The sequence below is a fragment of the Limulus polyphemus genome, unplaced genomic scaffold (assembly GCF_000517525.1).
Source record: "Limulus polyphemus unplaced genomic scaffold, Limulus_polyphemus-2.1.2 Scaffold269, whole genome shotgun sequence".
Classification (NCBI taxonomy): domain Eukaryota; kingdom Metazoa; phylum Arthropoda; class Merostomata; order Xiphosura; family Limulidae; genus Limulus; species Limulus polyphemus.
In genome coordinates, this window is record NW_013665879.1 from 596,891 (window position 1) to 612,373 (window position 15,483).

General features: G+C 34.4%; 1 protein-coding gene across 1 annotated transcript in view; it reads left to right on the top strand.

Moving 5' to 3' along the window:
• Positions 1-520: 520 nt before the first annotated feature.
• The window catches only part of LOC106456898 (T-box transcription factor TBX20-like), a 56,922-nt gene continuing 41,959 nt past the window's right edge, over positions 521-15,483 (top strand). Inside the window, exons 1-2 of the mRNA XM_022382684.1 lie at positions 521-973; positions 11,208-11,592. Coding sequence (XP_022238392.1) covers positions 730-973; positions 11,208-11,592 — 629 coding nt within the window. The 5' untranslated portion in view covers positions 521-729. The remainder of the gene's footprint in view (positions 974-11,207; positions 11,593-15,483) is intronic.

The following is a 15,483-nucleotide window of genomic DNA, read 5'->3' on the forward strand; positions in this document are numbered from 1 at the left end:
AACAGACTTAAGTACAGTGTAAGCACATAAGAATTTACAGTATCGCAGGCTTGGCAGAGCTTCTAGATTCGTCATCCTGCGAACGAAATCTGTGATCTAGCTGACGTAGTCCTAAGTCGCTCTTTAGAGCTAAACATCTTTTCTTTTCTTTTTTAAACATGCTCGTTCTTCTATATCACAAAACCTCTTGGTGGGAATTACATCAAAAACTTACTGAAACTTACGTTGACCTCCATTAGTAACCAGAGAAAAGTTAGCTAAAATCTCCCAAAAGGTCAGCCCGAAATTGTCCGTTTGTTTCTAGAAGCGTCAATTTCGTTAACGATTGTCTTCCTACACAGCATGTGTTCTCGTTTTCATTGATACAGTTGTTCTTTCTAGAGCTCAACGATTTAAAGAACTACTACGGAGTACAAAACGTAGGTTACTAGCATAGTTTAATACTACAGCTTGCTATATAAAGCTGATTTAACTGCGGACTTCTTCTCAAGTGACGGCATAGAAGCCTGTGGGACCCACCGGATACACGTTAAATGCTGTTTTCCGGTTCCACAATGTTTATTTCCAAATCTTTTTTTTTTCAACTGTTAATCTTACATCTTTACTTGGTGGCATTATTGATTAAGTAAATCACCTTGATTTCAATATTCTCTTCCTATTAATAATTTGCCCGTTATTTCCCCAGAGCGTAATACATTTTTCGTCTAAAACTGCTGTACTACGAACTCTATGGTGGCGCCAGGTCCGCGTAGCCCGGCCATGGACCCCGGGGACCCGCTACCGCCGCCCGTCACTCTCCAAGCCCGTAAGAACAACGTTCTTCCCCAGCTTTCTGTGCGAGCCAAACATTTTTCAATCGACGCTCTGATCGCAAATTCACACGCGAATCCAAGCGGAGTATCTAACGACGATGGCGGCGACTACGGCTCCGACCAAGTGACTTCACCTGTCTGCGAAGCCATCTCGCCCTTGGGTAAGTAATGTTCAGCTAGTGTTGTGTTTTTAAAGTAAAACGTTGTAAATATATGTCAGTAGTATAATCTAACGCCAACAAAGGAAACGAAAGAACGATACAACCTTCTCGGACAATACTGAAACTGTATGTAACAGCTATACATAATACAGTAATTTTTAAAGTGTTTTTATTTCCCGAGGCAGTCACTAGTATCACTGTAAACGTGCTTAACTCGTGTGCGAGCATTCTAACGTTTGGGAGGAAACATAACTCCTTATTTAATTGTCTGTAGTTTACCAGAATATGAACGAACAAAGATTGATTCATATTAAAAATAAAACGGTGTAACATTGTAGTTGTGCACGTTTAAATGCATATCTTTTGTGATGTTTATATTACACAAACACGCGGTAACAACTAACATCACAATGTTACCTCATGATTTTCCCAACAACAAAAAAATATCATTATATTCAATACGATTTTAAACAAGCATGATCTGAGTCAATAATGTTTCTATGTCAACTTCAAACAACTGAAAAAACAATGAAACAATTTTTCGAGTTGCTGAATTTCCAGAACAAGCCTTGTCTTGTATAACTGTCAGGCGGTTTGTTGTATTAAAAATAGTAAATCTATAACATTTATCTAGTTATTAAGTTGATCATTACCTTAAATAATAGTCCCGCCCTCCAGTGGTTTAGCGATAAGTGTGAAGGCTTATAATACCAAAAATCTGGTTTCAATACCCGTGGTGGGCACAGCATAGATAGTCCATTGTGTAGCTTTGTGCTTGACTAGAAACAAACAAACCTTGAATAAAAATATGGAGTAATTTTACTATGGTAACTGTCATCAAGCCCTTATATTACTACATTTACTAAACATGACTGTCTTAATTATATTAGGATTATTACACATCAATGTTTAATGCTGTCGTTTCAGGACTAGCCATCAATTTCAAGTCGTTACTTATCAAATAGCATAGCTTTGGCTAGCTTATTGTTGACTGGATTATATACATATGTTTACTAGGGTTATCTGTGATGAACATCATATTTCTCCAGATATTATTCGCTTTATAAAGGTATTGAAATGCCGATTAAGATTTTAACAAGTACATGACCATTTCCAAGCCAAGCTGTAGGCCAAAATAAATAGTAATTAGGGTTTTCTTATTTTCTTCTCCTAATAGTTTGACACCTAGATATTCCAACTTGACTCATTACCTATAATGACCATGACTTTATGGTTGAAATGACCAGGATTATGCAGATCATCACTATTTAATAAACGATACACATGCAGTCCATATAATTGAATTATTCTCATTTCATTACCATTAACTAAAACAATGAATGCCAAAGTGTTCTTTAAAGAATAAAAATATATTTACACTGTTTAAAATAAAAGGAAAATAAAGAATTAATTTGTTATAAAATATTTAATCTATGAGTATATGGACTGAAAAGTTTCTTGCTACGCGCTAAGCTGCACAATGGGCTACTTGTAGTGTGCCCATCGAAGGTATTAAACCCCGAATTATAGCGTTGTAAGCTCTCACGTTTACTACTGAGCCACCCATGAAGGGGTGAGCTCTCGCAAGTGAAAACAGACTTATTTTGGTAATGTTGTACATTTGAGAACACTTTTTAGGACGACGGAAATACTACAGATTGCTGAAATTTAAATAAAATATTCATTATTTTCCGCGAGATTTTTTTCTACAATCGTTACAACTTATGATACCATTTTATCGAATGAAATGATGAAAATTACAGCTAACTTGAAGACATTCGTAGTGTAAGGGCGTTAAGAAACACCTAGAATGAAACGTAACGTTTACACCCACGGTAACGATGATGTCATGTGATTGAAATACTAGAAAGTAGAAACTGTTTATTACAATTGAACATTTTTCTTGCTATATTTAATTGACTGTTTATTACAGCTGAAAAGCTTTTCTTACTATGTTTAATTGACTGTTTATTACTGTTCAAAAGCTTTTCTTACTATGTTTAATTACATTTTTTGTTGACTAAAAAAAAGCACATTTATACCTAAAGAGGAATGTGTTTTAAGTTGTTGTTTTTTTTCTGTAAACTACCTCTATAACAGCAGACATTTTTCGCTTTATTTACATTTCATTTAGCTTATAACAAGTCCTTGGCTCCTTTCCAAGCCAAGGTGATGGCCAAAACAAATAAAACCTCAGGATTTCCTGATATTCCGCTCTCCCGATAGATTTGATGATAGATGTTCCCGTACATCATATTCTTTGATAGCCTTAAGGTAAACAAATTCGTCACTGATTAAAAACAACATTATGCTATAAATACACAACTACAGAAAGCATTTGTTTGACCGTACTTATTTTTCACCTTTTAACGTGATAACACCACACGGTCTAGATGATTAATTAGGTTCACAATGGAAAATTAAAGGTGGCTGTAAGTTTTAAGCCGTCATAAACTGATATTAGAATTTAAGTTATTCTTTTAACATGTAAAGTTTGACAAACCATAAGTTTCATGAGGTCACAGACTGATCTTCGATGATCCATTGCAAAATCAGCGAATATAATGATCAAAATTAAAGCAACCATTTTGTTCATTATACATGCCAGATAGAATTAAAAGATAAGCTATATTAGAAGTTAAAAACATAATTATCAAAAACTGCTTTTAAGAATATAAACTTGATTATTTACGGTCGAAAATAAATAGAAAATTAAAACATTGTTGTTGTAAACTTTGATTTTAAAAATAGGAGCAAAAATACGCATATTTACACTTTTTGTTGGAAAAAACAACAACCAAACATTCAAGTATTTGTACTACATGCGCCCCCCCCCCCAGTGGCACAGCGGTATGTCTGCGGACTTACAATGCTGGAATCCGGGTTTCGATACCCGTGATGGGCAGAGCACAGATAGCCAATTGTGTAGCTTTGTGCTTAATTACAAACAAACAAACTACATGTGCATAATATTGCAGAAGATTTTAAGGGAACTTAAGCCCTAGCGGGAAAAATATTTACCCAACCTTTTCTAAAAATATTTTAGTCTTTCCATCAAAAGTCTAAAAATGAAAAAAGAAACTTTAAAAATCAATATAATATGCCAAAAGTTTTCTTTAAATCGAATATATTTTTACGTAGCTTTGGGCTTAACAACCAACAAACAAACTGCTTCAAAATCCCGATTTCCGATAATATAAATACAAAGTAAACGCCACTTTTCTTCTTATAAGTTCCATTTAATATCTATATCTACTTTCATTACATTAAAGAAGCTTCTTGTAATACATGTATCTACTGAACAGAGATTTCCTGCAATAAGTAGGAATTATATTCCCTGTGTTGTTTATGAAAAATATGTTGGATATGTTTCCTGTAATATTTTATAGTGGAAAACATATTCAGTGTAACAACAAGAGAAAATTCACATTTCCTTGATACATATATTACTATACCAAATATAAATACTACGTTATCAGAAATTTGTAATCCAAAAATTTGAGAATATATATATATAATTGAAGTTTTAATTATCTTCGAGTTATTCAGCTTTCAATTTGTACAGTAACTTAAAGTTGATTCATTCTTATTTACTCATCTCTCATCTAAAGTACAACTTCTTTACGTAACCCATCATGGATCAACGGTAAGTTTACGTAATTACATCGCAAAAATCCGGGTTTCAATTTCCACAGTGCAAAGTGTGTAAATAGCCCATTGTGTAGCTAAAAAACAACATCGTACTGTTCACTGTCGATGGGTTTCTCATACTGCATCATATCAATTAAGTAATTTTATGTTTCGGCTCGTCACAATATTTAGTTCAAAGAACTGACCAAAATAATGTGTGAAATGACTCACTTTATATGTAAAATACATAGCAGTAATTAGTGGAATGATGGTAATATTGACAGTATTTTTTGTTTGAATGTTTCATAGGGCTTATACGTTGTTAGAGTTCCTGTAGTCAACATTGATGTGCACAAGCAATTTGCTGCATAACTTCTCCAGACAAACATATTTAAAAACTCGACCAACTCCTGGACCATAGAAGTAATTTTAGGGTTAATAGGTTCTCAACTGTCATTCAGAGGAATTTGAAATTTGTATTGTTTATATTGTATTCGAAATGGGATGGGGTGTCGGAAAAGATTGAAATCACTTGTTGTGGTCAAGGTGTTTTAATAAGAAGGATATAGGACAGTGATATTGAACACAGACGCACGTGCTGGCTACTCTAAAGTTAATTTATGTCACAACTTCCGCGAGAAAATCAAATATTGTTATGGCAAGGGAAAGTCAAAGAGGCATCAATTTGTGTGTTAGAGGGTGAGTTGGGGAGAGTTAACAAATTACAGTGCAACCTCAGGCTACAGTAATAATTTTAGACTGGTGTTGTTACATCACTTGGAAGTCTTGAACAAGAAAAAGAGTAAAGCAACACGCATTCGCTTATTAACATGATCGGTGGTGTTACATCTGTTAATATGAATGTCTTTAAGAAAAATGCATGAGACACTTGACTCCGGACATATTCTAATATTCATTAATATGGTGTACTGAGGCGGTGAATGTTCTCGTGGCGGTTTTGGGTCCTTTTATTCCTCTAGAAAGAGAAATGACATCCAGAATATACCTGGAATTTGTGTATTATCCACCCTACAATGCTGCTTTTCAACACTGATGGACATGGGCTCTTCTTAGTAGATATTGCAAGATATCCATGAGGCTCGAGTTATGCAAAATAGTTTGGAAGAACACGAAAATAACTTGTGTCGAATTTCCTGACCAGTACAATAACCCGATTTCTTTCCTATCGAGCATCTTTAGGCTGAACCTTAACGGCTAATCAGCACAGTAATTCTCTGTTGACATATGCTAACCATCGAGGCGGACCATATATTTTCTCACGAGTGAACTATATATGCAAGACGTATTCCGGCATTTTGTAAAGGATTCTATGTTACACAAAGTTAAGAATAAACGTGAGCCAATCTGGTTATGTACACAGAAGCCCTAAAAATATGACAAGTGAGTGTATGCTTCCCACATTGTTACACGAACATCAATCTTACTTATATATTGTGTTGAATAATTGCTTGTTTGTTTGTTTTTTAATTTCATGCAAAGCTACACGAGGGCTATCTGCGCTAGCCGTCCATAATTTAGCAGTGTAACACCAAAGGGAAGGCAGCTAGTCCTCACCACCCACCGCCAACTCTTGGGTTACTTTTTTACCAACGAATAGTGGGATTGACCGTCACATTATAACGTCCCCATGGCTGAAGGGCGAGCATGTTTGGTGGGAAGGAGATTCGAACCCGCGACCCTCAGATTGCGAGTCGAGCGCCCTAACCCCCAGGCCATGCCGGGCTATGTTGAATAAACCAGCCTTTCAACCATCGTGATAGAGAATATAGATATAATTAAATAACAATTGTTGGTATAAAATACGTGAATAAGCCTCACATTATTTCTTGCATACAAAATAACATTGATACCGAACATACCTGGTAAACAGAAGAAATACATTGACATAGCTATAGAGATATTTAAAACAAGGCTATATCTCGGCAGACTAGCGGTGTGTACAATAACTTGACGTACATGATCATTTGAACATGAATTATGTAGTATTAGTAAATATATTCGTGACAAATATATTAAACCCATGTCAAGGATTTAGTGGATAGTAATGTCTTGCACAACTAGGTTCTTGAAATTGATTTTAAAATCTCGAAACTGTTGAGAAGGTACAGCTTACACAATGCCGCATGGTCTCAATATAAGCTTTCTGTTATAAGTGTCGAGAAACATTTTTTAGTAAACCTGAAATGGGCACGTGTATTTGCAAACAACTGCTGAGCTTTTTCGTTTGGTTTCAAGATTCAAAAAGATTCCCCCTCTCACCGGTGAGAAAACGGTAAGTTTACGGACTTACAACGCTAAAATCTAGGGTTCTATTCCCGCCATAGATACAGCAGATAGCCCTTACTCTACGAAAAACAAACGGATTTATATAAACTCTTAATTTTGGTACTAGCTACATCACTCAATTTGCTGAAACATGTTATTTTATGCAGCTATTACAATCAGTTGATATACAATTTAACTATATATACGTTTACCAATTTAAAATAATAGTAACAATGTTGAATAATGATATTCTTTTTTCTTTTGTTATTAAATCTCTAATGACGTCATTAGATAATAATTGCATACCTTGTTTTGTGGAAAATAACAATTGACTCATTTTACTGAATAAGAACGTGTGTCTTTAAATTAAAAGCTTGTTTGTTTGTTTTTAATTATGCACAAAGCTACACAAGGCCTATCTGTGCTCTGCCCACCACGGGTATCGAAACCCGGTTTCTAGCGTTGTAAGTCCGCAGACGTACCGCTGTGTCACTGGGGGGCAAATTAAAAGCAAAAAGACTATAAAAAGAAAGAGAAAATGTGCCCTACTTCAGGATGTTTTTATACCTCTTCTCAGGCAAAGATCCTAATTAAATGCTTCTGTACACCGACAGACAGTTTCCATTTGCCATATAAAAGATTAAAGTAATCGAGTCAAACAATTGTGGGTGATGGAGGCCAAACAAAGGTATATTAAAAGTTGAGATATGCCTTATTTTATGATCTATTTTATCCCCCTTGTCGAGCAAAAATCTTAAAACAAAATAGTTTTTGTACACCATCGGATGGTTTTTAGTTACATACCAAAAATTACGGTAATCGAGCCAGCCATCTCTAATATGTGAGTTAAAATAGTTAGTAACAGTACAAACTACTACCTCTTAAACTAGGCTACTTTTGTCTGAGCAAATAATAGGATTTGGCCGTTGTTCTTATAGCTCACCCATGGCTCCAAAGTGTAGAGTGCATACCACAAGTCATTCTACTTACAATCTTAGCAAGCTAGTTTAAGGCCACGCCTGGCTTCTGGATGCTTTCAAGTTCGAAACTTATGCTAAATTATTTCATACATTACATAATTTGAAAACAACACATTATAGAACGTTACTATTGGAAAAAAATAACAAATGAACTTTTTTCACAGCAAAACGTAGCCTAAACCCCACTTTAAATATTGAGCTGATAAGTAAAAACTTAACTCGTGTGATTAACTCCTAAAAATAATGGCAGATAAACGGAAATGTCTTGTCAAGCACCCTAATAAGATAGTTACTGAGATACCCTTTTTACTGACTAAAATTTTAAAATGTATCATTTACTGCCTTTGGTAAGTTGTCCCAAACTCGTAACTATTGTGCGAGTTTCAATAAAGACCAGATCTCCTCAGAGATGTGGTATTTTCCCTTATATTACTTACCAAACCACAGGTAATTGTTGATAAGTACATTTCTAACCCCAGCATAGATGGCGCGAAAGATATTGGGTTTACCAACATGTCTATCTGTGCATTGTATTCATGTTCCGAAAAACCCTCTCTCGGCAGGTTTTAATATTTAAATGCACTTTACAACGAATTATTGCTCAAATATGGTAGACTTTGAGAGGAGCTATAGCTCGAGGAATTTCATTAATGTTTCAACAACCAACAACAGGATCGCTTTTTTTTATGAATTATTAACATTTGTTAAACATATAGCAACAGTTATGTTGTGACACATCAACAAGACTAATCACGATATTGCTATTCGAACTTAGAAGACAACTGTTAATGTCTCATATAAATGAGAACTAGCCTTTAATAGTGTAAAAACTCATATAAAACTATTGGATTTCTTGTGAAGTTTTCCAATGCGTTGTCGTGCTATTCGAATAAAAAGTCTGCACGTAGTTCTATGCAGGTGAACTCGGTGTTTTTTACCTTATTAACTTTTTTGTTTCCTTTACATATTTTAGGACCTAAATTAAAGAAATTAATTTTAGTCTTATTTGCTTATTGGTAATTTAAATCATTTAACTTTATATACGGTTTCATCTCAATAGGAAGGATGAAACAAAATCTATCTCAAATAAACTCTTAAAACCAAGTGATCAGATTTTTCATTTCAAATGAAAACATTTTGTTTTATGATATGTAGGAGATATTGTTTTGTTGTATGACGCGTAGGAGACAGTGTTTTGTTGTATGATATGTAGGAGACAGTGTTTTTGTTGTAAGATGGGTAGGAGACAGGGTTTTGTTGTAAGATGTGTAGGAGACAGAGTTTTGTTGTAAGATGTCTGGGAGACAGAGTTTTGTTGTAAGATATGTAGGAGACAGCGTTTTGTTGTAAGATGTGTAGGAGACAGTGTTTTGTTGTAAGATGTGTAGGAGACAGCGTTTTGTTGTAAGATATGTAGGAGACAGCGTTTTGTTGTAAGATGTGTAGGAGACAGTGTTTTGTTGTAAGATATAAGATATGTAGGAGACAGGGTTTTGTTGTAAGATGTGTTGAAGATAGGGTTTTGTTGTAAGATGTGTAGGAGACAGTGTTTTTGTCGTATGTGTATGACTCATCATCTACATTTTCCTAAATTTAGGTCGCTAATAAGAAAATTAAAACGATAATTGTGTATAATGTGATTCGTTCTGGTTCATTTATGTGATGTTCAATCTCATTTGTTTACCTGTATGTGTGCTTTATTAAAATTCGTTCTGCTAGAAAATCATTTCATTTACGGTATTATTTGTACAAATAGTTTGATATCAGATGACCTTTATCCAGTTTCAACACCATAGCAATTTGTTACAGTTGTCATGAACAGAAGACAATTTATAACTGGTAGAACTTTAAATGTACAATAATATCCAACTTAAAGATATGTTCACAACCGGTATTGCATTGTTAAACACCGAGAAGCTGAGTTGATTACTTAAAAACGATCATTATTCTAACGTGACTTCTTGTAAATTGTCTCCATTTTACTTAGATAATTATTTTTCCTGACAAATTTTCACGGAACTTCAATCCTTCATCTACTGGTATAATAATGATTGACGTTTCATGTAAGAACAGCCAGCGATCATACCTAACCCTGAAAGTAATGCTGATTAAATCGCTTTTTGTAAAACATATATATTTTACTCTTCCCATCGTAAGTATGTACTGAACAAACTAACAAGTTGAAACACAAGTTATACAAACATCTCAACTTGCTCACCCTTTTATATACACGTTTCTTTCTACTAAAGTTTTTGTTAGTTCACAACTCATGCTGCAAGCTGAAGTTTACTCGTTTGTTTATATTTATTTTTTGCCTCTATGGATTTTTTCTATTTTTTAACTCACGATTTCTTTCAATCTGCAGGAAACTTCTAGTCAATAAAGAAACATTTAAACAAACTTATTTATATCTGTATAGTGTCACGAATTTCCTTATTTAACATTTACGAGTTTTCATAGAATTTTATAAACTTAAATTAACGAAAGATACTTTCGCAACTCTATATGTGTGTATATGAATCCTCTCGGAATAATATATAAAAAGGAGTTAAAATATAATCCATGTAAGCCAGAAATTTGCGATATTGGAAGATCGCTCGAGTAATGCGTTTATGGCGAAAACTGCCAGCATTCACATTTCTAAGCCTACAATGAGAGTTTTCACTGTAAACGGGATAGTTCTACTCATTCTAGGATGAGCTAGGATGAACACTCAAACGCTACTCAATCGCTTACATGTTCATCATAAAGTTTCTGAAGAAAACAGAATCGGAGACATTTATGTAAAGAACGGTAAAATCAAACAAGAGAGAATCCTCAATATCCGCGGCACTTAAATTCTTTTATATGGGATTTGACTATTTTATGTCAATGAAAATTAAACAAGTCATTGACTTTTGTTTTCTTCTATCACAAAAACAGTATGATGATAATCATGTTTGCCTGTAAGATAATTCGAGAGTGTTTACCTGTTTATTAAAATTGTGTGGTGAGACTTGATTCTTGTTGTTTTATATTTCAAGAAATAAAATATTTATTTTTTTACATTGTATACTTATACAATTATTATTTTTCTAAACCAAAATACTTTTTTTCTGCCGACTATGATCTTCATATAGTTTTGGAAAGTAGTAGCTCCTGAAATCCTTGCAATACACCTGATAGCGATGAGAAAATAATTTATGTATTTGTTGTTAAGCCTAAAAGCTACACAATATCTCACCGCTAACATTTGTGTTGTTCGCTGATGAACTTTCAATGCTCCTCAGTCCAATAATAGTATTTTGAGAACATACATTTATTTCTATCTATTTATTATTTTATTTCTATTTTTAAAGAGAAACTGGTCGAGAGAACTACTAGTCCTGGTCAGCTAATAGAAGTTGTGTCCAGTTCCACATGTTCCTTACCAAAAGACCCTATCTCCGATGAATTCATCTTGGAAGAGGAAGATATTAAAACTGGAGACATCAGTGACGATGACATCTCGCTTAGCACGGAGCAGATTAAGCGGGAAGATGAACCAAGCAGTTCCGGCATCTCTAGTTATAAGAGCGGCCGAGCTAGTCACTGCAGCGGGAAGGTGAAGCAAGAAAATCCGCAGGTTCTTCCCAAGTGTAACTGTGAAGAACTCAAGCGAGCTGATGCTTATCTAGAAACAAAGGACTTATGGGAAAAGTTCCACGAATTAGGGACGGAGATGATTATCACTAAGTCAGGGCGGTGAGTAGCCTTTCCTTTATGTCAGAGCTGTGATATAATTACCTTTAGAGACTGTATTATAACAAATGTATTTATCGACGCCTTCTAAGATTTTAGTGCTTTTAATACCAATTACAACAGTGTCTTAGAAATGAAAGTAATACAAAGTATTTAAACAGTGATTGTCCCATGTATCCATAGCAACAGATAACGGAAGCATAAAGTTGTGAAATTTCAAATGACGTAAACACTTAAATGACTTATTTATGATTATAACCTTACCCTTCATTTCAGTATTGTTAGCAAAGTCACAGAATAAAACAAAAATCTTATCAAAAATCTACAGAACGCATTAGAACATAATATGTTCCAGAAATTTCCAGATAAGTCTAATTTTTTTTAAGAGGCAGTTATCACGTTTGATGTGACAAACATTGAGAGGCAGTCATTACGTTGACAAAAGTCTCCTTGTCTACTTTAATCAACTATATATATATATCTAAATATGTAAAGACGAATTGTGTGTTTTTTTGCATCCTAACTGTTCCGAGCTTATTGGTCCAATCTCAACCAAAATTTGTATGTAAACACTATGAACTATTGGGAATGTCCTAAGGGTGTCAAAACTCAACTTTACTTTATTTCCATTTTGTAAACCCTGTTGGTTAATTACTCCCAGCCTTTTGAGTCAATCTCAAACAATCTTGGCAGGTTAACACTTCAGACAATGTTGAATATTCTAAATGGATTCAAGGTCAAAGTATGACAGTTGCTGGATTATTTTTCAAACAACTATGCTTTCCTCATGGTCAATGAGATGTATGGTGTTCAAGGATTGGATCACCTCAAAATCTTTATTTGTTCTTAGATGAAAATCAAATTGCAAATGTTGTTTATGAAGAAGCTTTGTTATAATTTTAAAATTTTGAGATCAAGTTTATGTTCAAGTTATTACTTTGAAATATGTGATTGCTGTTAAACTTACATTGTTTTAATTAAGATTAAACATTCTCCGTCAGTTGAAGGGTATTTCAGCTTGTATATAATAAGATTCAATGTGTGTGAGTGTCTGTGTGTGTCACGTAGTCCTAGATTGTATAAACATAGCTAGTTATGACTGTCTCATATCATCACAAAATACCATAGAACCAGGGTCTATTTCAGTTAAAAACAAAAATGGATAGAATAGGAGAGACCAACACCTATCCTTGCGTATATACAAGGTAATATTCAAGATAGAAAGATAGGCCTTATAGGACATTGTACAAATATTATGTCGAAATGTACCAACAAACAAAACTGGATATGTGGTTATTTTTGTGCTACCCTGTATCACAATGTTACATCACTGCAAGGTGTTTCGAAACAAAGACAGAAGACGAGTCATATAACCCATTGTCAATAAAGACGTATCAACTCTCCAAAATCAATTTGAATTAGCTTACGTTTTTGAAAAAAAAAGAAGACATATTTTACCTCTCGGAATTACTTTATAAGCACTAGTTTACAACTAAAATAACAGAGCGTAACCTAGTGGTTAGTTTATCCGATTCATGGTTCGCGCCCCGTTGCAGCAGAAACCTTTCTCTGCGCTTTGTGGCTGTGGATACACTACAAGAATGATAGTCAAACCTCATTATTCCGTCAGACAAGAGTAGTTGAAGAGCTGGTGGTGGATACTGTTGACTATCTGCCTTAATTTCCTCTAGTCGATCGGTTCAAATTAAGAATTGCTATAAATAGTTGCACTTATGTAACTTTCCTGTGAATTAAGTAAACCTCTGAGGTGTTATTACTAACGGACTATTTGGAGGGAACAAATATATGTACATGACAGGTGTTTCCGCGAATTCACATTTTTAAGATGTGCTGTTAATTAAGTAAACCTTTGAGGTGTTATTACTAACGAACTATTAAAAGGGAACAAATATCGTGGTAGCTAACAGGCGCAAACAGCTGTTTGCATCAACTTAACATTAATTAATCAAACTGCATATGAAAGCGATACGTCCAGCCTGTGTATAGTATGCGGTGAAACAGCTCTTACGAATGTATTACAGTTACATTATAGATATGCAATAAGCTGAAAATATCTCTCTATATGTACATATCTACAGTAAGTTCGATCACTATCAGCCTTCCAAAACCTTTATGTTTACGGAAGGAGGGAAAGATTAATTACTTTTAAGCTGAAGATAATAAAATATTATTATATGTATAGCGATTGCTATAACTGTAGAACGTCAGCTATTAGAATAAATAAATATGACGTCTTTTTTGTTTATATTTATGGAAACTTTTTCATTGCGCCATTATGCATACACAAGTTTAAAATATGCCTCAATTTTTTTCACAGTACCAAACACTTATATTATGGCAAAAACACTACGATACACAGATTGCTTAATGTTTATCTAAGAGTTGAATGGGAAGATTTGATAGCGATGTGGATGCATTAGATTGCTTTGATTCTAGTTTTCAGTCATGAAATAGCTGGTGACCGTGAAATGTCTTTAAAGTTTGCGAGCCTTCGTTAACTTCTAGTTCTAGTTATTATCTTGTTAACAGTATCAGGAGATAATCCCAGCTTCATTACAATGACTTTTTGGATTGGAGTATTATGTTTTGTTGCTTCAAATTGGTTTGACACGTAGTTTTGGTGCCATTTTCCTTTAGCCACAAGTATAATCGTTTGTGGTCACATATCACTGCTTCAGCAAATGATAATCGTTCTTATAATGTGCATTTAACCTCTCTTCTTTCAAATATTTCTGTAGCACTACTAGTAATTCACGAATAATTTTGGTGTGGCGTTAAACTTTTTCGTCTTTCACATATACCCAGACAGCTTCAATGATGTTCTTGTGATGGATCTGTGCTGGCCACAGCTTCAATGATGTTGTTGTAATGATTATGTGCTGGCCACAGCTTCAATGATGTTCTTGTGATGACTCTGTGCTGACCACAGTAGAAATTTGAAGGTTTCATGTTTCTCTTCCATAGCAAGTTACAATTTACCACATAGGTGTATCTTTTGGGATCATTGTCTTGTTGAAATATGAGTTATCTTTTAATGAAGCGTGTTTCTGAAGGAAGAGCAACATTAATCAGAATCTGCTTATAATTTCGCCAGTTCCAAACATATGCACTGCCCCCTCCACTCCCCATGTTTCATGATCACAAATGTTCGTTGTTGCTGATGTTGTTCCCCTACTTAGGGCTAATTTACTTTCTTTGATGTTGGTAAACAGTTAACATTGTAACTGACTGTACACACTCTGAAACTATTGGAACTTCTAATCCTTAGCGTTTGAAGACTGTTGTTGTGTTTGATCTTTCTCTGCAAGAGTTGCTGTGTTCCAGCGAAAGAATATATATACACAGAAGTAAGTAAGGCATGGACGTAGGCAGAAATCTGAAGAAAAAAAATGTGAATTTTTTCAAGGAAAAAGGAAATTAGTTTCGAAGTTTTACTGGGAAGCATGCTGTTTGAATGTTTTTGTAATTTGCACTGAAAATATATTCATGAGGGTATATGAGTCTGATATTACACGTTTTAAATGTGTTTTATACATACATATGGACGCACTCCCCCTGCCCATCTGCAAACCAAACAAGAGATTCTATAATTTGAATTAAACTAATGTGACTGAAAAAGTAGAAGAATCAGGTTGCTAAGTAATAAAATCAACCATTTTTATTAAACAGATATAAACTAACGTGACTGAAAGAAGTAAAGGAATCGGGTTGATAAATAATAAAAACAACTATTTTTATCAAACAAACATTTGAAGAACAAAACACGTTACAGTACTTAACGCAAAACATTAGAGTTATCACTGACAGAATATTTGCCCCCCCCCCAGTAGCACAGCGATATGTCTCCGGACTTACAACGCTAGAATCCGGGTT